The sequence below is a fragment of the Rousettus aegyptiacus genome, unplaced genomic scaffold, assembly GCF_014176215.1.
Source record: "Rousettus aegyptiacus isolate mRouAeg1 unplaced genomic scaffold, mRouAeg1.p scaffold_m13_p_8, whole genome shotgun sequence".
In the NCBI taxonomy this organism is placed as follows: domain Eukaryota; kingdom Metazoa; phylum Chordata; class Mammalia; order Chiroptera; family Pteropodidae; genus Rousettus; species Rousettus aegyptiacus.
The window spans coordinates 55,628,690-55,654,968 of NW_023416311.1; the positions used below are offsets into that span (position 1 = coordinate 55,628,690).

Below are 26,279 nucleotides of genomic sequence, written 5' to 3' on the forward strand. Positions count from 1 at the left end.
TGATATGGTCACACAGCAAAGTATCAACTATGTCAGTTGAGTCCTATAGTTATTTATGCACTTTGCCATAAAAATGTTATCAAAAATATAAAGGTTTTAGTACTAACAGACATAATCAAAAGGTCCTACCATACAACATATATCACATTGTTAGAGAGAATAAACTACAGCTGCTAAAACTCTTAATGATGAACCTAATTCGACTTATGCAGTGATCTAGATATAAAATTATTTAATATAAAAGATCAACCACTGATTCATGCATGATTTACAAAAAAAAGAATTCTAAATCAACATTAGTTTTCTTTTCATGTGTTATTTCAAAAAAAAAAAAATATGCTCTAAGTTACTCCTGCTAAAAAATACAACAAAATTACAGATACAAGTTACCAAAAGTAAAAGTTTTAGAAACAAATTCTTAAAATTATTGCTCTCAAGATTCGGTGACTCACAATGAAGAGCTAATATAGTTACTAAAATGATGGCATCAAACCATTTGATAGGTCTAAACCCAGAATACAACTAAGGCAAAGATAAGCCTATATGATTGCTAAAGGATCCTTATAAATATAAGTACAAGTAGATTTCTTCTCTTCTGACAAGAGACTCACCTTCACCAAGGACCCTAGAAAAATTCACATTGGATGGTATGCCAGTCTCTTCTGAAGAGCTAGACTTAATATAATATTGGCTTTTATATTACTTACACTATTTGAAGCAAAGCCAAATATTGGCTTGGAAGGTCAGCTACATGGTTAAATGGGAAAATAAAACGTTTAGAACATTATGTTTCAGCAAACATGTAATACAAAAAAATGGAAAACAAAAATATATTGATCGTGAAATGGTATCAGTAAAACAGACACACTAAGGCCTTTAGGGGGCAGGAGAAGACTATAAATATCTTAAACTACCATGCTCCACAGCCTTTCTTAGAGAGAATATATATATACATAGTAAAAAGACATGTAAAGAAAATATGCCTTTTATTTTCATGCAGAATCAAACAGCTTAATTATGGGAGAAAATCATTTTATATTTCAAGTTAAAATTGGTATACAAAACAGAAAATTTATATAAATCTTTACTTCTGCATTATAACCTATTCATGTTTTCCTTTTTTCTTTTAAAAAAACACAAATCAGTTTTTAATATTTTGATGTAAAAATTATTATTCAGTTCAAAAATATGAAGAATGTCACTGAAAAGGGTGGAGTTCTAAAAGCAGATAAAAAAATGAGCAGAAAAAGCAGTAGGTGAATATCAAGTTACCTCCCTATCACAAAACCCCTGCACAACAGTTATCATTTGAAAATCCTCCTACTTTAACTTAATTGACTGCAAAATGTAATGAAGAAAAGACTGTCTAAGACACTCTTTTTTTTATAGTCTATAAAGAAATGACTCATAAAAAAAGATTAATCGAGTTAGCATTATATATAGGGAATGAAACAAGAATGAAAAATCCAAGTAATCACAACTGAACATTTATATCCATTTATTAATAAGCTTTCAAAAATGGGTTTTCTATGAAGACATTACACACTTTAAGGACTGATATTTAAAACCCACACACTCAATTCAAAATAAGTTCTCATATATACGAACCTAAATAGGCTTAATAATACAAAACTAAATATATACAAATTATGAAAAGAATTTCTCTCTTCTAAATGAAAGGTGTTTATGTTCTAAAAGACTTTTTATCTTTACTTATTCATTAATATAAAATAAAAGCATCTCTCCTTATAGATCTTGAATATATAAAATGTTATCTACCTCTGAGGGAGTCATCAAAAAACTGGATAATTTATCAAAACCCATTTAGCATAAATGTACTCACCCCCATGCTGGAGTAGCAGCTTGCCAATTTCTACATGTCCGTTTGACAGTGCATCATGCAAAGGAGTCACCCCGTCCACTTGAGTGAGCAGATCTACCTCTGGACAACGTTGCAAAATTTCCTGGACACACACTGTGTTGCCATAGTTACAGGCTTCATGCAAAGGCGTCCAGCCAGCATTGTCTAAATTAGAAATCAAGACAAGTTTTAAATCAGCAAAAGTAGGACTTTCGGTAGTGAAGTATTGATATTATACTTCCTTTATCAGTGTGACTTTCTAGGTGCTTCATATACAAATAGAATGCTTTGATAAAAATGCCTAGGACATAATCATATTTATAATTGTAAGAAAAATAAAACAACTTAAAAAAAACTGATGTTGGGATCTGATCAAAATATGAACACTAAAATGTTTCTGTACTATTAGCTATAAATCAATATATGATGAATTTCTTGGTTTTGTGACTGATAATATTCTAAAGATACATTAGGTAAATATACTTAAGTGGTTTTTCTTAATGTAGACATTTAACTATTTAATAATACAAATATTAATACATTGGATTAGACCACAAATATTTAGAACTTACCTTTAACATTGATGTCTATTCCTGGCAAAGAGAGAAGAAGAATCAATTTCTCCACTTGGTTATTTATGCAAGCTCTATGGAGGGCTGTTTCTCCTGCCATAAAATATTAATAGATTATTCCAGAGAAGACAAGATATCAACTAAAGAAAATAATCAAAGGGCATGAACTAGGAGATCTGGCCCCATGCCAGAAAATTATATTGAGTTTTCCTTTTGACTGGTTTAAACATCTCTTGTGTTAAAAAAAAAAAAAAAAAAAAAAAGGAGGGAACTCCACCAATCCATAGAGCTTCTATTCTATCAGCAATTCAGCAATGAAATTCTACTGCAAAAGGTTTAACACAGGCATTGTCTCCCCCTAGTTCAAGGTTTAAAGCTTCAACCCTGCTATAAAACCCCCAAATGATCAGAGAACACCAAAAATACTGGGTTTTGTAGCAATAAAAGTTTAGAGTGCAACTGCACTCTCTTAAATTTATTCATGAACCTACGTTAAATGTATGGCTCTTTTTTACACAGCATTTATAGCTTAATTCAAATGAATGTTTCTGGCTAAGCACGAGTGCCTCTACACACTCAAGTATAATTCAGAACTTCAAATCCATTAACAGATGGTTTGCTGCTTCTCAATAAGCTGTCTGGCTTGGCTACAGCAGCACAGAGAAGGAGAAATGGGGGAATCTTAATATAAACACACACACACACACACACACACACACACACACACAAATCCTAGTACCATTTAAAGCTGAACAAGGGTGACAAATAGAATGGCAAAGTTTTTTCTAGGAGGGATGCAATTAATGCCTGCTGGCTAAAATTGTCCATGTCTATCTCTGTTATAATCAAAGTTAATAAGATGTGATACTTTGAAGTAAGGTGAATTTTAAAAAAACTTAAAAGTGATTGTTTAGAAAACAAATCAAACACAGAATCAAATTCTTTCTTGCTATAAAATACTAAGCACATTTTTTTCAGCGTTGTGTTTTACAGATTATCTCTGTAATTTCTACCAAAACATTTCTTTTACATTCATTGAAAACCCTTTGAAGTTTTCCTCTACTATTTTTCAATTCTCTTCCTCCCTCCCAGTTCCTTCTGCTGTTCAGACTAAAGTCATTCTTATTCATTTTACCTTCTGATACAATAAACAAAGAAAAAAGACATTGTTTTGTAAATTTAGTATCTGAGCTCTCATTTAATACATTTTTCATATTCTGAGCCAAATGGGCAGTTATTTTGAATTTGTGATATGCAATTATGAACTTAAATCATGTAGAAAGGTTATAAGAGCTTCACTGTTACTGTTTCCACTGGTATCATAATGATAATTTTATATTAAAAACAAGCTATAGCTCATAAACAAGAGACTCAGTAATTCACATTTGCCAAGTATAGACTCTCAAAAGGTAACTTATATTTGTGAGTTAAAAGGAGCCTAAGTAAAAGGGATACCGGAGTGAATTAATACAACATTATTCTTGTTACTCCATCTTTTGGGTACTTAGGTTCCAGTATAGTTAGAACCAAAAGCCAAATACATTTCATAGTCTGGGCTCAATGCCTGGAAGAAAAGAGTCCATATGCTTAACACAGCTATGTAACATAGTCTACTCCTCATTCTTTGTTCACAAAATGTCTAGGACTGAAAGAGATGAAGACTGAATTATACTTTCAAATACAAAGACACACTAAGCAGCACAGGTTTAGGTGGAATAGAAAAGTAAGGCGGGTAAATCTGGAAAGAGCTTGATAGGAGTTATGTACTATGTTTAGTATCTGGAGAGGCAGGCGGAGAGAAAAGAAGGGAAGGAACACTCTATTATACAGGGAATCACAGTCACTTTCTTTGTATAAATGACAGTTTGAAAAATAATATGCTATCCAGGAAGGTACTTCCTGGACCTAGTCCAATATTTAAGTTCAAGTATTCTTCAAGACCAATGTGTAAAACCTGCAAATATTGGGTAGAATCATGAAAAAGTTCCTAGCATAAATTAATTTAGATACTTGGAATACCTTTTAAATTAGTCTTGTGGAAATTCATCTTTGTAACTAAAGAGGGGCAATTCTCTTTGGAACATGATAATTCTCCTTCAGACTTCTTTTTCAGTCTTTTTAATGATGAGGAACGTTTAGCAAGGTTAAGTTCTCTGAAAAATAAATAATGGAAGTTTGTTTTTCACAAGGACATGACATTATACATTAAATGAGTATTTTAGACAAATCTGGATCCATTTTAATTCAAACCCCCTTATTCATTCAAATCTTTACTGCTTTTTTTTTTTTTTTACTTTATCTATACAGAAACTAATTTCAGTTCATTTCATTTTATTAACTTTGTGCCCCAAACTGCCCACTGAAAAGTTTATGAATTTGGAATGTCAGATAGAGAAAAAAATCAAGTAAACTATATTTGACGGAGAGAATAAAGCAAAATGCTAATGTCAAAACACAGGCCCCTGGTTCCTCATTCTTATTTTTATATCTTATCTTATTGTCTTCTTCCTAGGTTTTCTAAATTTTATACAACATACTTTTAGAGGGAGGTTTCTCATTTTGGGGAAGCTATTATAGGAATTCAGAGTATTTCACATGACCATGCATTCTGAAATCTATCTTTATTATATTCAAGTAGTAATTTAAATCACAGGGCAAAAAGTGTGTGGAACAGGAATTTGATGAACATTATTTTTTTTGGAAAGCACTTCATATTAACAGAAAGAAAGCAATGTACCTTGAATCAAAGAAAGTGATGTTGATTATGCGTACTTAAAGTTCTAAAACTGAGTTTTCTGCTAATTAGTACAATTCTGAAAACATCACAGATAACCATAAAGTTAAAAAAAATGTGTCATAAAAAACTATACTCTGAAACAAAGCAGAGTTGGTATATTAAGTATCACTTACGGTAACTCTTGCAGCCCCTCAACTTGTTTCTGTTTAGCACCATTCAGCATTAGCAAAGCCCTCTGAGATTCAAGGCAAGGCCGTTGTCCTATTTTCTTTGGTATCTGCATCTTTCCAGTCCCAAGCACACCAGTTTTACCCAAAGCTGGCAAATAGGAATATACCTGTTGGAAAAAATTATTATGCTTTCTCAACTACAAACACTTGGAAAGCTATATAAAAAGTTAATTCATTTCACCATTAAATTTGGTTATATTTTCTTGGTTTTAACACTTTAGTGGCCACTCTATCTAATTTAATTTAAACACGCTTAAATATTTAGAAAGCTGCTAGTTCCATGTCATTAAGTCAATATGATGTACACGAGAAGAAAAATGGCTTCTTGAAGTAATTTTTTAAAATTCAATTGTGATGCTCATTTAGGAAGGTTCTTTTGATTAGTCTTATGCCCAGCTTGTTATAAGTCATTTGCATATTTTAAATATTTATGGTTTATGTACAACTGGTATTTTGTCACTTTCACTTCAGTAATGCCTGGCTTAAACAGAAACAAGTCTAGAATAAACAGAATAAGAAGTGCAAAAGTCATTAAAGGATTGTTGCAAAAACAGTATTTGTTCAATTTGACCAATTAACAAGCATATTTCCCAGTTGTTGAAGAAACTGCTGGAGATAGTAGATATTAATGATAAAGATAGCTAAGATAAAACTGGAAAATTCTGGATCAAATGCAGCTTATATGTTTGTACAAATAGAATAAAAGGGATTAATGTTTAACATCATTTGCAATTTTGCTTTTTAAATACCATTAAATACTATGTAAAATTTTTTTGGATCTAGGTCTTTCCAAAATAATAATCTTATGTACTGCGGAAAGTGGTTAGGAAACAAAGATTCTTGTATTATTTTTCTGTTATCAATCCTTAATTACTTTTAAGTAATCGAAATTTCTATTCACTAATTACTCCATTTTTTTAGTTAAAAATATACATGCTTTTATACAGATTTGAAAGATTTATGATTAATATGCTCTAATTATTAGAAGTAACAAAGAATACCTTAAAACTGAATTTATGAACTCACTTCTTAGAAATTAAAAGAACTAGAATAGAGTGGTGCTTACCATTTTCTGAAGAGAGAGTGGTTCAGAAGAAATACTGATAGAACTCTGTAAACACAACTTTTTAAAGACTGCCTCTGCAACAAACAGTTGAAGCCAGGAGGAGGAAAAGGAACAAATGAAAATCTCTAATTCCTGTAAAGAAAAATCTGTAGAAAGTGAGAGAAATAAATATAGTTACTGCTACACCTTATAAAATTTTTCTTTAGACTTTTCCTCTATAGATTTTAATCATGAAAATGATTCCTACACCAATAAAATTCACCCACATAATTTTAAACCACAAAAAAACAGATAATATTCTTTTCCTTGCCTTTGAAAAGAAATTGTTTTATGGCAGTGTTCTCATATTTGAAACAATCACTACTTTTTATTATTATTTTCAATAAAAGTATTGAAATTATATATATACACAGGTATAGACTGATGGTATATGAATATGTAGGCAGACATGGGATTTTATCATTACACTTTCCACTTACTGTTTAAGATCTCTTCCCATAATAGAGTTGCACCTTTGGAAAACCAGCACTTTAAATGGGCACATGTGTATTAAATTTGTAGTGATTAGACTTAAGCTGACAGGAATAAACAAGACTCCTTCCCCTGACAATACTCAAGAATCCTAACACTGCAGGTAAGTAAAGGTAAAGAAAAAAGAAAATGTAAGACAAGAGAATGTATAAGGATTTCTTTAGAAGTTTACACCCACTCTACTATAGCGTGAGTAAACAACAAAATAAACAACAAAAAACCCCAAGAGCCTCAAATCTCTTCTTTACCAAATCCTCAATTTCTGCAATAACATGGAAATGCATCGACATAAAATGAATTGAAAATGGTGAAGGAGTGGAATGACTACTTCCCATTTAATGTAGCTAAAGTTATGAATTCTCTAATAATACTCTGTGCATAAGTAAGAGAATAAATAATACCGTGGAATGATAAAGAATAAAAAAGACAAACCAATAGGATACTAAAAGAGCTAGAATTAAACAAAACAAAAAAGATAAAAATGTTATGATATTATACAATAAGGCAGATTAATGACAAATACTGGAAGAATAAGAATTAGAAAAAGTCAAGAAAATTAGCACAATAAACATAATAGGTTAAAATATATTTTAAAAATTGGTTATAATGGCCAAACAGACTTGAGGTTCTGGTCAAGATGGAGGGTTAGGTAAACACTGTGCTTGCTTCCTCCCACGACGTCAAAATTACAAATAAATTACAGAACTACCCTTGAGAACCACCTGAAGACTAGCTGAAGATAACTCTTAGAATATAAATAAGCCATGTGGAGACTACTAGGAAAGATGGAGTCATAAACCAGGCTGGTCCCACACTCATGTGTGGAAAAGAATCAGGAAGGCTATTTCAGTTGCAGAGCTCCCCGCTAAGGATTGAGAGGTTCCAGCCAAGGTAAGACAGAGAGCTGTTGTAGACCCAGGCATCCTCTTAAAGGGCCTGCACATGGAACAAGGCAAGGATGCCCACTGTAACCACTTCTGTTCAACATAGTATTATTAGTCCTAGCTACAGCAATCAGACAAAAAAAAGAAAAGGCATCCAAATTGGAAAGGTAGAGGTAAAACTGTCCTTATTTGTGGATGACATACTATAGAGAACTCCAAAGATTCCACTAAAAAAATATTAAAACGAATAAATGAATTTGGTAAAGTAGGACACAAAATTAATATTCAGAAATCAGTCTCATTTTCATATACCAATAACAAACAGAGAAATTAAGAAAACACACCCATTTACCATCTCATGAAAAAGCAAAAATATATCTAGGAATAAATTTAATCAAGGCAATAAAAGACCTGTATTTATAAAACTATAAGACACTGGGGGAAAAAAAATGAAGATAAAAATAAATGGATGGCTATACTATGTTTGAGGATAGGAAAAAATGAACATCATTTAAAAATCCATACCACTCAAAGCAATTTAAAGATTTGATGCAATCTCCATCAAAATACCAATGATATTTCTCACAGAAAACAAATAATCTAAAATATATATGGAACCACAAAGGACCCTAAAAGCCAAGGCGATCTTGAGAAAGAAGTACAAACTTGGAGGTATTATGCTACCTGATATCAAACTACAAGGATATATCGATCAAAACTGACATAAAAACAGAAGCATAGATCAATAGAACAGAATAGAGAACTCAGAAATCAGCCCACGCCTATATGATCAATTAATCTATGACAAAGGAGCCAATAATATAATGGGGGGTAAAGACAGTCTCTTTAAAAATAGGGTTGGGAAAACTGGCCAAATGCATGCCAAAAAAACCAAAAAAGACAATAAAACTAGACTACTTTCTTATACCATATAGAAGAATAAACTCAAAAAAGATTAAAGATTTAAATGTAAGACTCCAAACCATAAAACTCCTAAAAGAAAACAAAGGCTTTAAAACTCTTTGACACTACTCTCAATATTTTCTTGGATCTGTTTTCTTGGACAAGGGAAACAAATGAAAAAATAAAACAAAAAAAAAAAAACCCAAATGGGACTACATCTAAGTAACCAATAAAACACAAAGACAACTCGCCAAATGGGATGAGATATTTGCCAATGATATATCCAATAAGGGGTTAATATTCAAAATGTATAAAGAATTCATATGACTTAACACCAAAAACAACCACCACCACCACCACCACCACCACCACCACCACCACCACCACCACCACCACCACCACCCATCTGTTTTAAAAAAGGGCAGAGGACCTGAATAGACATTTCTCCAACCAGGATATACAGAAGGCCAAAAGACATATAAAAAAAATACTCAACATCACTAATCATCAGTGAAATATCACCTCACACCTATCAAATTGGCTATCATCAATAAATCAAAAAGTAGTTAAGTGTTGGCACGAATGTAGGGAAAAGGCAACCCTTATGCACTATTGGTAGGATTGCAAACTGGTGCAGCCACTATGGAAAACAGTATAGCGGTTCCTCAAAAAATTAAACATAGAACTACTGTATGACCTAGCAATCTCATTTCTGGGTATTTATCTGAGGAAACCCAAAACACTAATTCAAAAAGATATACATACCCTGTGTTCATTGCAGCATTGTTTACAATAACCAACATATGAAAGCAACCTAAGTATCCATAGATAGACGACTGGATAAAGAAGATGTGGTATGTATATACACATATACATATAATGGAATATTAGCCATTAAAAAAAGAGTGAAATCTTACCATTTGTGACAACATGGATGAACCTGGAGGGTATTACGCTAGGTGAAGTAAGGCAGACCAAGAAAGACAAATATTGTATGATTTCACTTACCTGTGGAATCCAAAAAAAAAAAAAAAAAAAAAAACCAAAATAAATGAACAAACAAAACAAAACTCGTAGATATAGAGATCAAACTGATGGTTGATAGTTGGGTAAAAAAGGTGAAGGATTAAAAAGTAAAAATTGGCAGTGACAAAACAGTAATAAGGATGTAAGTACAGCACAGAGATACAGTCAATAGTATTATAACTATGCATGATGTCAGGTGGGTACGAGACTGAATGGGGGGGGGATCACTTCATAAGTTATGTACATGTCTAACAATTATGCTGTATACCTGAAACTAATATGCTATTAAATGTTAACTCTAAAAAATTTTTTTAAATAAAATAAAATGCTGTTGCCCAATAGAAATATGATGCAAGCCATACTGTAATTTAAAAAATTGGACAGAATGATAAACTTAATACCAATATAAAGTATAAAACTTTTACTTCCCCTATCAGGGGCTAAGTTCCTTTAGGCTGAAGAGACTGTAGACACCCAATGAAGTTCTGTCTTACTCAGATGCCTTCCCAAAAAGCTGGGGCTCTAGTGTCCTTGCAATCCTTGACTGTTTGATTTGACTGTTTTGATTTTTAATTGGGGGTCGGGGGTGTGTGGAGGAACACTGGGCTAAGGGAGGCAGGGGTTAACCTGGGGAGCATCTGGTAATTTTTGGTTGTCACAACTTTGGAGGGAAGTGCTATTGACATCTAGTGGGCAAAGGCCAGAGATACTACTAAACATCCTATACGTCACAGTTCACAGGACAGACCCCCATAACAAAGGATTATCAGACCCAAAACATAAACAGTGCCCAGGCTAAGAAAGAAACTCTGCTTTGATTAAAGAGACCTGAGGTTGGTGCCTTGTGGAAGACTAGACTGCCTTATGGGCAAATGGCTCCAGTCAGATGTCAGTAGATCCCACCTAATCCCATAAATGACTGTTGTATTTAAATAACCCTTTCCAAAATGGCCTCGACAGAGGTACAATTTTTAAGAATTGAAAATGAGAATGAAGTTACTAATAACCTTTTATTAGTAACTGACTATTTACACCCTTCTAAGCTGTTAGTATTATCTGAAACTGTACAAGCAGTAAACTGATGGATGGTCAATAAAAGATTTTGAACATTAAATCTCTAGTCATATACATTTTAAAAAGCATGTCATCACAGAGTTCACTGTAACTAACAAATCTCTTAACACATTAACTCTAAGCAGATACAAAAAGAAAGTGGAAATAACTTAGACTATATGGTTCAAAAGAGATTATCTCACATTGAAACTTCCAAATGGAATTATTCAATTCGAAAAAGCATTTGATAGGTTTAAAGAAATAGGACATAAAAGGCATAATGGATCCACATATTAGCAGGTAATACATGCAAAGGAAATGATAACAGATGAACAAGAGAACATAAGAAACTGAGTCCGTGCCTGGGTTGTAAGATCTTTAAGGGCAGAGTCATTTTTGTAGCCCTCATAGCTTGTATGTAACTAACTTGCACAAAATAAACATTAGTATTTGATAAATGAAAGAATGAAAGACAAGCAGGTAGCATTAACTAAAGAGCCAAGCCAGGACAATCTTTTGAAAAAATTAGTCAGATCATGTCACTCCCTTGTTAAAATGGCTTCTAATTCCTGATCAAGACTTAGAAGTTCCTAAGCAAACTCTGCTTCCCCTTCTTTGGCTTTATTCTGGCCACTCTTGTCCTTGATGCTTACCATCAGTCAAGCCACCAGAAGATCTCAAACAGGCCAGGTCCTTCCTATTTCAGAGTTTTCATAAATGGTTCTTCTGACTGGGACATGATTCTCTGACTCTGCCAAACTCCTACTAATCTATCTTTCAGGTTCTGTTTTCCATGACCACCCAACTAAAGTAAGTTCACCCATTTCAACACTTAGTTTTTCTTTAGAGCACTTAGCATTTTTAAATAATGTATTTACATGTTAATTACAGTCTGCTCTCCCACTGAAAGCTCCCAAAAGGCACGGACCATGTTTTGTTTCCCTCTTCCATTGCATATGAAGTGCTCAGCTCAATGACTAGTAGAAGACCAATACGGATTTGTTGAATACTGAAGGCAATAGAAACATTTTGACTGAGATAATCATAAAAATGTAATTTATGGAAGATGTCCTAAGCATGAAGAGGGATTAGAACAGAAATGAAAAAAAAAAAAAAAGGTTTGGAAAAACTATCAAGAAAAGAAAATGACATAGCCTGACAAAGGCAATGAAATTTTACTAAAGTTATCTAAATATGTGAAAAATATTATAGTAGATTCTGATGACGTGTTTTCCTCTCAACGAAATAAGTTATATTGGCAAACTTTGTCTTGCTGCCTATTTTTATGAATAGAGTTTTACCGGAACACAGGGAACACAGATATTATGTTCACTTATGTATTGTGTATATTGCTGCTTTCTTACAACTGCAGAGTTCAGTAGCTGGGACAGAGACTATAGAGCCTGTAAAGCCACAGATATTTCTGGTACTTAACAAAAAAAAAATTGCCAGTCCCTAGTTTAAGCCAATATATCAGGAGTTTCGACTAGGCATAAAAAAGACAATTCAGATCACGTGATCTTAAAATTTAGAAAAAGATACAGAAAACTTTCTGTTCAAAGTGTTTAGAAATTACGAATGCTTGATGTGGGACTGATGGACATGAGATCTAATGCAAAGAAGAAAGCATTTTACTTATCTACTAAAATATCTTCTGCCTTAATTTTCTACAAAACAATAACAATTTTACTAAACTAAAACTAATGCAATAGACCTGAATATGAGTAGCTTCATGTTATGAATTTTATACTTCTGAACTAGGAAAAAACAAAAACATTCAGTTTACCATAAATGAGAAAGACAGACCAATATTTTCAGCTGTTATGTAACAGTCAAATTATAACATCTTTACTAATGACTTAGGAATAGCAAAAAATAGTAAATGAGCTGAAGAATAATAAAAGAAATTTTATTTTTAAAGGAGGGAATATTTTCAGGAAAAAAAGAAGTAGTTTTTCACTAAAACATCAAAACACTGACAAAAGGGACATTAGAACATTTAGTTCACTTGTAGGGGTAAGTGCAGTATTCTACCAACTCCATAATAAATGCTTTAATTTTGTATGTTAACCGTAGAAAAGCTACTGCTCTCTTATGAGTAAATTGTTAACTTGATTTCTCTCTCAACAAAGGATTAAAATCAAAATTAACAACAAAAATTTGGGAAGATATTAATTTCAACTATTTTTAGAGATTCATGGTAAAATTTTAAAACTTCTTATTATAGCCTAAATGGAAGCCTAAAGAACCAATTGTGGGTGTGTTTTGAGAAGGGTAAGGAAAGGCTGTTTTAAACACACTTTCAAACAGGGATACAGTTCAAATCTCACCTAGATTTATAATGACCAAACAAACCCTCAAGAGCAAAATAATCAGTTTGTTGACAGGATTATCATAGTAATGTTCAAGTCTATTTTAGCTTAAGTCAGTCACAGGCTCAGACTTGTTGAGTTTAAACTTATCATGTGAAAAATGGGAAAAACAGTAGATAATAGTTCCGTGCTTTAAAGTGAAGAGAAATTCAGAATCTGAGTAAAGAAAGCACTAAAGCTGATGGACAACATATAGTAGAATCCTGTAAATACAAGGCTCATTATTTCATTCTTTTGGTTAAACTGTTATATCCTCCTAAAGGAATCCAATACACACTAGAAACACATATAACTATATCAATAGTCTCAAAAGCCACTCCTAATTCTGTTCTGAGTCCCCAACTCAAAGAGATTTCCATTATAGAATGAAAACAGGAATCTTTTTAGCTGAATGTTTAGTTCTCATGCTAGCAAATAACACCAGAATTCTGCTGTTTCTAAAACGAAAAAAAAAAAAAAGAAAAGAAAAAAGAAAAAAGAGAAACCACTACCTAGTAGAAATGGTGGGAAAGAAATGATAAAGGTTCTGAAAGAAGATTGAATTTGAGCTAAGAAATGTTAAAAAGTCATGCAACAAAGGACAGCTATTCCACAAAAAGAACAGTAATCACCCCTCAGTACAATGAAAAAGAAAGAGAAAAAGAAAAGAGATAAAATGCTTTAGATATAAATCTAACTTCAGTAGTATAAAAAGAGACCTCTCTTTGCAGAGGGTATCATCGAATAAATCCTGAAACCAGTTATAACCTGGATTCCTATTCTAGATTCTCTTTTCAAAGTATTAAAGTGATTGACAGCATATTCATGAACTTTTTCTTTTATATAAAACCAAGATGCACTGAAACACATGTATAACAAAACAGAATACCTATTTGGCAGTGTAAAATATGTTTAGATTTATAAAACTCATCTTTTATATTTGAGGGCCACATAAAACTAACTCAGTTTTAGGAATCTGTGATTGTAAGGAGGAAGGAAAAAAGGGAAGGAGGGAGGGAAAAAGAGAGAAAAAGATTCATAGTTCCCCAAACTGGCTTTGAAATGTAGGAATGAAAAAAGGTCTTATGGAAGCCTCCCTCACTTTGGAGACTCAAAAGAGTTAAGTAGAACCTCTTTCATCAGATGAGCATGTAAAAATGAGTTTTGTCATCACATTGCTTAAATAATATTCCTTCCCCAACTTATTTTAAAGGAAACTTTAAAATGAAAGCAGATTAATGGGGAAAGAGGAAGAGTGAGAAATTTATACATACAAATTACTTCTATTTGCTTCACTCATGCTCATCTGTTAGATCACCAGACTCAATGGAAAATAAGAGCAGCTTTTCATGTTGTACAAAGAAAAATTAAAATGCAAACGGAAAATGTTTTAACCAGTGATATAACCCAAGTTAATGCAAGTGACTTTATAACATAATAAGTATTTTGATTCAATGAATTTCATTTATTAAAACTGTTAGGTATTCATGCAGGAAGAAACCTAGGAACTGTTTATATAGCACAGATATTAGAGACACACGAATGTTTTCTACTCAACTTAAATAATTAGAAGCATTAATGATACTGAAAATAATTTTTACCATGTGAGATTCAAAACACCATACATAAGAGCAAATATATCTCTCCAATAAAAAGAGAATAAACTGGTTTTAAATTTGTCTGCTTAAATGTTTAAGATAGTTTAATTTTGTTTTAGTTGCAAAATTAAGGTAAACAATTTAAAAATATATAATAATTTATTTTCAGGTACTATTTTCTGTAGTACAATATAATTTCAATTTTCATAAAATCATCAAAATAATATTTCTGAATAAATGATGTGTTTGTAGACGCATGTAACATTTAGAGAAAAATAAGAACACAATATTACATGTATAGTATGAGCTCAAATATGTAAAAATGTTTATAAATACTAGAAAGAAATATATTAAAAAGTGGTTATCTGTGTGAGAGCATTCATTATGGGTAATTTTTACATTCCTCTTTATATTGTCTATATCTATGTATGTGTATGTGTGCCCACATGTGTGCGTGTATGTATAAGCTTTTAAGGAAAGTTTGATATGAACATATGTTAAAGTTTACAGACTGTGTCTAAAAGTAACTTAAAATTAATTTCCACAATGGGTCTAAGAAAAACATAACATAGACACACTTACCATCACATGAAAGGGAAACATAATTTCCTAAGTCATCAGACATGTGTCGCATCACATTTCTACCCATCTTAAGACCAAGGAAGATCCAATAATCTATTGCTGCTCCAAGAATTCCAGTCAATAAGTAAGCTAGTTCATGTTTGAAAACCTAACATTAAGATGGAAAAATATTAAAATATATGATTTCTATCAGTATTTAATTTGAATACTTGTAGAAGTGAAACAGCTCTTTAAAATAACAGAGTATGCTAATGCTAAAAGGTATTTTTAAGAACCCTGGAAAACTAATTCCCTCTCTCAAATCTCTTCTTTTACTTCTTTCCCTCTTCCTTCCTCCCACCATCTATTTACATTTATCTCTATATGATAAAACAGTTAGTAAAACAAAATTTCCAGGACATATATGGATAGCTTATAACAAACTTATGAGATAACTTTATCTAATGGTGTCAAGTACTTGAGTCAATATAGCTCCCTATTATCTGTCAGTAAAAGTAATCTCCAGTTTATAAACTTGGCCATCTTCCAAAAATTAACCAGTACATGATGTAATGCAAACTAGAATCGTGACCCTCTGACTCTCAGGGTAACTGCATAGACATTTCATTTCTTTAATACAGTTTTTTATTTTTTTCTCTCTGATTCAAGCTGATTCTGCGCAGGTAATGGCATTGTGACTCATTTGCTTTTATCCACTCTTACCTTCCACCTCTGTATGCCTGCTCCTTTAATCATTAAGCAATAGGACATAAGATAAACTAAGCCTCAGGTCTATAACCATGAGGATAATAAGCTTCTGTTAAATTTTAGACTAAGGATAACATCTTGCCTTTAGATGTGTTTCAGCCCTAGGCCCCTGGAGGCAGAACAACCCCACCAGGCCACAGGACAAGATGCGATGGCACCATGGCTGATTCCAGAACCAGACAAAATGCTCAGTTACCTCATTCCCCTCTAACTGTCTAATCAGTAGCACCCACGACCCCACTCTCTTAGTTTCCATGACTGACTTTTCCCTATATAATCTATACTCCTGAGCCATCCAGGAGCCAGGTTGTTTCCAAGACTCCCAACTCTGTAAATAAGCCTTACTCTGTTTCCTGTAAAACCTGCACACATCTCTTCTTTGGTTTAGATGCATACAGGCAGACAGATCCCCTTTTTGTTCCGGTAACACTAAACAGGGCTTTCTGTATACCCCATTGCAATAGATGACAAACTCTTCCTCTAGTATCTCTGTCAGAAAGATGCAAACATAATGCACATACTGTGCCTCTTCCTGTTTTAAACCAGAGAAAATATGTTGTAGTAGTGGGCGCTTGTGCTCTAATCAAGGCTTTGCCCTAACAAGCTGTGAAACCTTGAATAAGTTACTTAAATTCTTTAGCTTCAATTTTCTTATCTTTAAATACAAACTAGGTTCTGTTTCTACCTATAATTGTAGGGTTATCCTTAAATAGCACTTAAGGACATCACAAAGAGAAGTAGGACTAATCACCAAGCTTAGTAAAATTTGTACCTCCTCCATCACCTTGACACAGCCCACACCTCTGCTCTTTGCCAAGGAAAGCCCAAAGCTTTCTCAGATTAATGACAATGAAATTCACTGCCATTGTGTCATTCTGCAATACTTGCTGATTGACACTATGACAAAACAATATTAGCATAAACTGAGGACTTCTGTTTAGCTAATGACTTAAATTGAATGCTTCAACTCAGCAAATCAAGAAACAAATGGTTTACAGTACAGAAAATGATGTCTGTGAACATGCATGGAATTCTTGAAATTGGAAAGTGCCAAAAAGATTTAATTAAGTACAAAAATGAATTCTAAAAGATAAGGTAACAACAACAAAAAAACAGTTTATATGAATTTAAACAATTCAAACATTAAAATATTAATTTGCAAAGTTTAAAACCAGCTTTCATGTTACAACTGATGCTATAATTTATTTAAGATTGCTTCACAAATATGATGAATGTATAAATTTGAACAAAAATCTTCAAGTTAAATATGTGTAAATCTGTTATTATTTACATCAGTATTTCCTGAGTAAATTCTTATCTGTGATAGTCTTTTGGTGACAGTAAAATTGTGAAAACATAAGTTTTATTATTGTTTTCAGCTTAAATGAGCCATTTCATTTATATAATAATAGATAAAAAAGAAATGTTTGAAAATGAGGAAATATGTTCTATCCTTAATGATTCTATTGTCTAAAAAGCACATAAAAAGGCAGATGGTAATTAATAACGATGTTATCAGTTTTAGCTAGAAGTATTATACTCAACTGGCAATGAAGTATAGCTTGTTCTATTCCCGTTGAATATTTTAGATTTATACGCATTTGTTTAATCTTATTTCTTTTTAACTCAGATACATGTATAAGAAAATGGCTACTTTACTGGTTATTGCCACGTAATAGAATTACCTAATCACAAAGAAGTCTAGCTACACCCAGAAACAATCTTCCTTTTCAAATGCCAATTTAAAAATATTAAGGGACTCAAAAGAATTTTTTTAAGCATGCCTCAGTTGTCCCCCTAAATAGAATATTTAAAAATCAATAAAGGTCTCTGTTTCTGACAATGGAGGCCTAGGAAATTCAGATTAATGGTATTATAGGAAACAAAACAAAACAAAACAAAAAACTAAAAATGTTGACTACAATATGTAAAACATCTCCTGGAAAGTTATGAGGACTTTCTAAGCCAAGATCTAAGAGAAGGTAAAAGCCAAGTGAGGCCACTCGAGGCCAGCTGACTTTGCTATAAGGATCCTTTGCTGACCTCAGAGAGACCTGGGGGAAAAAAAAAAAGTGTGGTTTTTGGAGCCTAAGGGAAAAAGGAGTATAAAAGTCATAACTAAAACGCTTAGACCTTGAAGGGTTTTACCCTCAGAGTAAGAGTGAATTAAAAGCAAAAGACATGTATTTGTAGCCCTGTACATCACTTGGACTATATGGGAACCTTCAAATCTAGACATTGGATTAGGATAGTCCTTGACTGGTAGTTACACCCAAAATCCTGGCAGAAGCAAACAGAAATTCTCTCTGGAAGAAAATATTCTGTGTCTTTGTCACAAATTATTTCTACAAATAATTGTTCAAATGCAAGTTTGGGCACAGTCAACAATAGTTTGAAAGAGACTAAAGATATAAGAGAAGCAAACAGCAGAAACACAATTAGAAATAATCCACAAAGATTTCAAAAATGGAATAACCAGACATAGATTATAAAATAATGATTATTTCCATGTTCAAAGGCAAAATAAAAGCTTGAAAATTTTGTAGGATACTAGAAGCCATAAAAACATGGCATAGTAATTTGGAAGTAAAGTCTAAACCAGAAAAATACAAAAATTCAAAGTACGATTGTCAAGTTTTAACAACATATTAGATGCATCTGAAAAGTGACTAGTTAACTAAAAATTGGATGAAAAGATATTATCCAGAATGTACCAAGTGTAGAAAAAATTTAAAAATATAGATGAGTGGGTAAAAAACACAGAAGATAAAAAGAGGTGTAATATAAATTTAATTAAAATATAAAAAGAGAATGGATCAGAGGAAATATTAGAAGAGAAAGTACATAAGAATCTTCCTTAATCTTAAAATACAACAGTCTTTATGGTGTTTGACACCAGTGGGTTCCACCTTAACTACTATGTTTACTATTTCTGAAGAAAATATTACCTGACAATTATGATGGTTTATTAGTCATAAATAAGATGGATTCATAATATACAAAGCAGAAACTGTTATAAAAACTAAAAATAAATGAACAAATCCACAAAGTAGACTCAGAAGTGCTGATTAAAACAGTTATTAAGTTTGAGCTAATAAGTGAAAGAGAACACTGTAAAAAACAAACAAACAAACAAACAAAAACCACACAACAAAGAAAACACATTTTGGCTCCTAATCTTATAAGGAGTCAAAAAGAAAAAATCAGTTAATTTCAGAAATCACACAGGGCTCACTCTGTAACCAAAATTCACTATTAGAAATTAACAACAAAAGCACAAATAAAATTCATTACCGATAATAAAATCCATCTATTTAGAAGTTTTAAAACAAGAAGTATTTTTAAAATACTTCTTGGATCAAAGGGGAATTCCTTATTGAAAAAAAACCCACTTTAAATAAAATAATAAAAATAGCCTAGGTTAAAGTATCAAAATCTGTGGAATGGATCTCAAGTTACACTCAAAAGGCATTTATATTAAGTGTATGTATTAGAAATCAAGATTAAAAAGAAAAATATTTGAACACTGGGTAGAAGAGAAAGTAAAAGGAAAGAATTTAAAAATATGAGCCAAAATTAATGATGTAATGCAAAAAAATTAGACAATAAAGACTCAAAGGCAGATTATTTTGAAAAACAGAAAGGTAACTAATACCCATTTTCACCCAAATTGAGGCACAGTATGTTGCTATTCACTTTACATATTTTACTGATTCAACCTTCTCAACAACCCTTCAGATAGGTTATGTTAACTTTCTAATGACAGGCCAAATCTACTTATAAAGAAATAGTTCAGAAAATTAACTCCCATCATTCAGAAAAGTGGTTTTAAAAACAAGTAGGACTTTTTATTAGTATACAAAATAACTGTATGAAATCACAGGTTCCTTAAGAATAGAAATGTACAAAAGTAGAAAATCTAGAATAAGCAACTATGAATTTCCTATCAGTAAAGATCAAACTGTCCCCAGCTACCACATCCAAAAGTGAAATGGCGAAGAATAACCTTAAAACCAGATAAACTAAATAGAAAACAATGATATATTTGGGTTTATTTGAATTTTTCTCAAGTATTCAAAGAATAAAGAAAAAAGATACATAATTCAAAGATGTACTTTTTTCACAGGCAATTATTATTCATTTGTAGATTAATCCTACTTACATCATCAGACTTGCATTTTTCCTTGTGAGAATATACAGTCCACTCCAAAAGCATATTTACTGGTTTGGTCAAAAGCCCAGAAGTTTCATTTCCTGACCAGAAGATTTCAAGGAGAATTGCCTTTCCTGTTATTTTCAGACTCTGAGAATCTGACCAGTCATACAACCTAATGGAAATATGAACAAAAAACATATCTTTATGCCTAATTGCCCACTACAGTTGTTAGACATATCTTGTCATAAAACAAATTCTAGCAATTTCTGAATATAGACAGGTCATAATACATAAAAAACAAAGTATTAAAAATGTCTTGAGTTCAATATAATCACCAACAAGACAGTACACTAACTTCAAGTTGGAGTACATAAACTTATCATGAATATCAGATTCAGTGTTAAAATCTAGTGTAGCTTTTTACTTAAGCATTCAATGATTAAAGAATTTAAAAATATATAAATCATGAAAAATAAAAATACTGTTACCGATCCGAATGCCTAAGTTAGTGAAAAATAAAAAAATGTGAACTAAGAAACATAGAAATTATATAAACATTTACTGTCACTGAAGGACTATGTCTGGAAATGTTTTTTAAATAAATCTATTTTAAACCAGAAAACTAGGTAATTAAAAAAAATATGTATATAAATGATTAGAAAAACAGTACATAAAACAATATAAATATAGAAAAATCGTGGTGCTTTTTTTGCAATTAAAACTTACTTTTGACTCAGATGTCGCACTTCACTTTCAATTAAATTAAAGAAAAATTTGAGCAGTGTCAGGTGGAGCATCTTTGAGCCAGTAATATTTTCTGAAATTTGGTGACAAAAACTTTCATTGAAAAGGCAAGACCTGAAAAACATGAACCCAACAAAAATGCAAACAATGTATTGAGGAATTTGTGGACAAAGTATGTTTTTAGAGTATTACTAGAATGTTAATGAAATTTGCTTCGACAAAATATAATTTTATTATTTTCTTCCTTTAAAAATTAAACCATGTCAAATATCTTATGATATTGAATTTTTAATAATACAGATCTAATCTCTCTATTTTTCAGTGATTATAATATTTAACAACTATCTGGTATTCTCTGTACTCTTTATATTACTGGTAAAGAATAATAAAACAACGAATTTTATTAAACCATTTTGACTCATATGACCAGCTCTCCCCTCCATTTGTAATGCTCTCCATAACCATTCTTTTATTCAGGATAATTTTTTTCATTGTTTAGAGAAATGAAGTTCCTTTAGGGCTACTTTTTAGAGTTTTAAAAGTTCGGTACTTATTTTCATTGCATCTTTACGGTAGTCCTGCAAAATAGAACTTTCTGTGATGACTGGTATGTTCTATTGAAATGTGGCTTGTGCAAACTGAGGACTTGAATTTTTATTTAATTTGTAATGAAATTTAAATAGTCACATGGACTAGTGGCTACTGAGTTGGACGACACGGTTCTACAGCATTTTTTTAAAAGAGAACATAAGATTAACTCAGAATTCTAGAGCTGAGAGGGAGTCTAGGCAGTTAAGATCTCTTACAATTTTCTCCCAACTTTATTACCAATTACATTAACAATATACTTGTTACTTTCTGTAAGTCTCTACCTTTCCCATCTTCTTTTTGAATACCACATTCTTAGGTTAGGAAGGTCCTTAATAACTATTAAACAATTAACCCTCAAATCTGTTCCAGAAGATCCTCCATGCCAATAGTTATTCAGTTTATCTGAAAACTGCCAAAGATGGATAGCATAACCTTTTCCTTTTTTAAAAAATGTATATCATGAAACATTTCAAATATATTCAAAAGTAAACAAATATCACCCAGCTCATCTATATTCCTATCACTTTTCTAGTGCTTCCCCTTTAATCACCAATAAACCCAATTATTTTGAAACAAAATCTAGATATTTAAAAAAAATCCCCTTTTTAGAGGTCCAAATTCCATTTCCCAGAGCTTCAATTAATTCATCCAAACATTTGTTAAGCACTTACTATACCCCAGGCATTATATTAAGCACAAAGATAAACATGTTTTCAACTATCTACTCTTAAGAAAGTCAAAGGCTGATTGAGTAGATTAAAGGCAAGAATTAGGTAGTATCTGAATTGCATTTAAAGCAATAGTAGGAGTTGGAGAGAGATTTTTAGGGTGGCCGGAAGGAAGGTACATTTAGGTAGAGACATAAGAGCAAAGGCACAGGAAACAGAAAATAGTTCAGTCATTGGGTACATGTGGGAAAATGATGAAGATGAGAATGGAGATGTAGAGAGGCTAAATCATGAATGGTCTTACATGTTTTGCTAAGAATTTAAACTGTCTTCTACAGGTTAGGTGTGAATTAATGAAGGACTTTAGAAAATGACAAGATCACTTTGGAAAGAGCATACTAAGGTACTTTGGAAGATAAAGGAGAAAAAGTAAAATCAAGATCAAGAAAGCAGGTATTGCAATAGTTTACATAAGAAACAATGAATGCTTTTAAACAAAGATCGATGATAGTGAAGGAAGAAGCAGATGAGAAAATTAGGATGCCTGCTACATAAACTATATATCTATATCCTATACCTATGCTGGGCTAGAACTGTTGTGTTAGAATTGTGTTTACACTTCAGTCACCTTCAAAAGTGCAGAAACTTTTTTTTTAATCTTACCTCTGAAATGCAGCATAGTGCCTGACTCCCAGTAAGTACTCGAACATTTGTTGAAAGAATAAATAAATGCATGCTAGCTAGCTGATTAGTTCACTTCAAATATATCACAACTAAAATGGTAGGTGAATCTTTATGGTCTCAAATTTATAACCAAAGGTTTAGCCTTTGCCTGGCTAGTCAAGTATTCTTTCTCTCTCTACTATAGACTGCTTAAAACTGAATAGTTGGATAAAAAGAAAGTACTTTCCAGACAAGGGAGGGCTATTAGGTGCACAGAGCTATTAGAAAAGAAAGGGGGAAATGATCAGTTCTGTTGAGGAGAAAGGAGAAATAGGAAGGATTTCCAGAGAAAGTTACATTTGGAAAACAAAGGAAGCATCTAGGCAGATGACAGCATATGCAGAGGCAAGAAAGAGATGACATAGTTAGAAAACATTAAGTTCAATTTCAAAATTCAAATTTCTAGCTGAAGAAATGTAACAGACACACTAAAATAGGTATTATATAGTTACAGATTTTTATACTTTTGATGATCAAAGTTTGATGATACCCATAATATGAAAATTCAATGCTTTGTTCAAAAATAGAAAAAAACAGCAATTTGGCTTTACTGTGAATCCAATTTCATGTATTTATTAAACATTTATTTTTTAAATAATCTGATCGACAAAAATTACCAATTAGACTTGGCCTTTGATAAAAAGACATGGACTTCTTTCATCAGTATCTGAAAAACATAACAGCACAATAACTACTAGATTAAATTCAGCATCCTTATGTGTGAAATCACTTACCTGATAAGCACTTCTATTAGAGACCATGTTCCTTTCATACAAGATGGACACTGAAACAACTCTAAGTAATATCTTGACATGGCTGGGGACTTCCAAGGAGGATGTAGGTGAAGAAGAGCTGACAATATATGAAAGTATCGACCAGAAAACGTATCTATGTTATCCTATTATTTAAAAATAAACAAAAAAACAAAACATTGTAGCTCAAAGTAGTTTTACCAGTGAATTCAGTCTAAAATTATAACAACTCCAGCTTAACTTTCTTGTCAAATATGTGTTTTGACAGAAGAGATTAAGATGGAAGTATCATATTTAGCTAATTAAAAATAACAATGGAAAGAAGCACACTATAAGTACTTATTCATACATTAGATACTCCTAACTTTTGGGACTAACTTATAGGAAATGTCCATTTTACTTTTCATTATAGTGAGATTAAGTTCCCAAATGACACCTGAAAGAACTAAAGGTAAGAAACTTTTCATGCTACATTTTTATTACCAACATTAGTCTGACATGACTTAAACCTGTTATTTCTTCAAATTGGCACCTTGATAAAGAATATGATTAGCAAACTACTTTTAAAAAGCTAACTGTTCCTATTGGTTTTCACAGTTTGAAGAATATGTTATCTATCTACACTATAAATAAAAATGATTATTATCAATGTTCTAAAGAACTAATTTACCAAATAGCATTCTAGATCATCGTAGTCTAATTTTCATGTTGTATAATTCACTGCCATGGGAAAAAAAAGAGATAAATTTTTCCCAAGAGATTATCATGGAAATTCTGAGAAAATAATAAGTTAAAAGCACTTAGAGTGGTACCTAGTAAATAAGACAGAAAAGAAATGGTAATAGGTAGGCATTTCCTATTAAAATGAGGGGAAAAGTACTAAAAAGAGAAAATAAACTGTAAACATATTTTAAAAGTTCATATTTTAATGTTCTTTGAAAGACTGCTCTTACTTGCAGAATGTTCTCTAGAAGAGCATGAAGAAGGCATACAGGAGGGATATAATGTGCTTGCAAAGAGGAAAGTTCTTCAATTGCTTCTTTAAAAAACTGTCCTTCTATGAGGCTTTCAATTAAATTTAATACACTTCTAGGAAATTCAGTACTTTTAACCTAAGAAAAGAGAGATTCGATGACTCAAAGAAGATATGGATAAAATTCTGGGATCAAATCTTGAATTACCAAGGAGGCTTAATTTCCTCATCTATAAAATGTAGATAATTCCTGACCTCACAACTTTACAGGATTGTTATGTGGTTCAAAAAGATTGATTTACATAGATGTTTAACAACTACAAGACACTGAAAAAAATACACTATTGTTTTATTTATTATTCTCTGTTGCCTTAAATATTGAGGGGAAATACTACCTCTAGGAAAAACACTTTAAGAGGCATTTGCAAAGTCTGGCTGATAATGAGGAAACCTCAGTCAGAACTACAACTACAGAGAATTCTTTAGATGCAAAATTTCTTATTTTTCTTTAAAACTTATAAGCAAACTATGTCTATTTATACTCCAAGATGTCGTCAAGCACCACCAATATGTGCGAAAAGTGACAATTGCTATAATATCATAAAATCACTGAGGATGCATGTTAATATAACTCTCAAGAGTTTCATGAAATACATTTCCCTTGTTCAAAATGTTTTTAACAATAAAAGTAACTACCTTGACTAGTGACGGATCAAAAATACTCTAAAAGACTATATGAAATAAAACAATCAATTTTAAAGGAATAAATAATTATATAAAGGAAATAATGTACTTTTGTAAATATTATATTGAAAAGTTCATCTAGAAGTAGTACTTATAAAAGCTATATAATGTAAGAACAGGGATACAAAACTTTTTCCTTGAGCACAAGGTAAGTTTTAAATTCTTATGAAGATTAATAAGAATTTATTAGACTTACTACAGTACAGGATTTTTTTTTAGGGGGGAGCTCCAACAGGATATTATTTTTCTTTTTTATTTATAATTAGAGAAACATTTAAAATCTGATAGAAAACTCTGTTGTGTAAACAACATATTCCTTTTAATCAAAACAACTAAAAATAAAACTCAAAGCCTCTTTTTTAGCCCTGTCACCACCCTTCTCCAAGCTCCTTACCTCAACATTGTATACTGGTTGTTTCTCTATTCTAATGCAGCTATATCTGATAGCCTACGAAACAGCAAACATATAATTAAAATTAAACATTTCTAGGTTAAAAAAAATACATTTCAGTTTGCAAAGCTTAAAACCCTGGCCAAACTTACAAAACAGATTCAGGAAGACATTAATAGCTAAAACGGATCTGACACTCATACTTGCTTAAACTATGAAGTTCCAACATTTTAAGGTAATGGCAATCTCACGAGTACGAACGTTCTCTATTTTCTCCTTCTAAATTAAAATAAATTAAAGGTAAAGTCATATTCATTTTGAAGACCTGAAAAGGTTCACTGTCCTTAGTGTTTTAATATAGAAATATAAATGGGAGAACACTTTGTACAAGAGTCC

General features: G+C 31.8%; 1 protein-coding gene across 7 annotated transcripts in view; it reads right to left on the bottom strand.

Annotated features, from left to right (window-relative positions):
* The window catches only part of SLF1 (SMC5-SMC6 complex localization factor 1), a 69,337-nt gene that overhangs the window by 1,639 nt on the left and 41,419 nt on the right, over positions 1-26,279 (bottom strand). For 6 of the 7 annotated variants that reach the window (XM_016133044.2, XM_016133042.2, XM_036226112.1 and 3 more), the window contains 11 exons: positions 25,887-25,940; positions 24,729-24,887; positions 23,758-23,921; positions 21,024-21,155; positions 20,304-20,469; positions 15,395-15,542; positions 6,467-6,612; positions 5,344-5,507; positions 4,453-4,586; positions 2,434-2,526; positions 1,844-2,026 (listed from right to left, as the gene is read on the bottom strand). In XM_016133044.2, coding sequence (XP_015988530.1) covers positions 1,844-2,026; positions 2,434-2,526; positions 4,453-4,586; positions 5,344-5,507; positions 6,467-6,612; positions 15,395-15,542; positions 20,304-20,469; positions 21,024-21,155; positions 23,758-23,921; positions 24,729-24,887; positions 25,887-25,940 — 1,543 coding nt within the window. The remainder of the gene's footprint in view (positions 1-1,843; positions 2,027-2,433; positions 2,527-4,452; positions 4,587-5,343; positions 5,508-6,466; positions 6,613-15,394; positions 15,543-20,303; positions 20,470-21,023; positions 21,156-23,757; positions 23,922-24,728; positions 24,888-25,886; positions 25,941-26,279) is intronic. The other variant, XM_036226111.1, reaches the window with a different exon arrangement.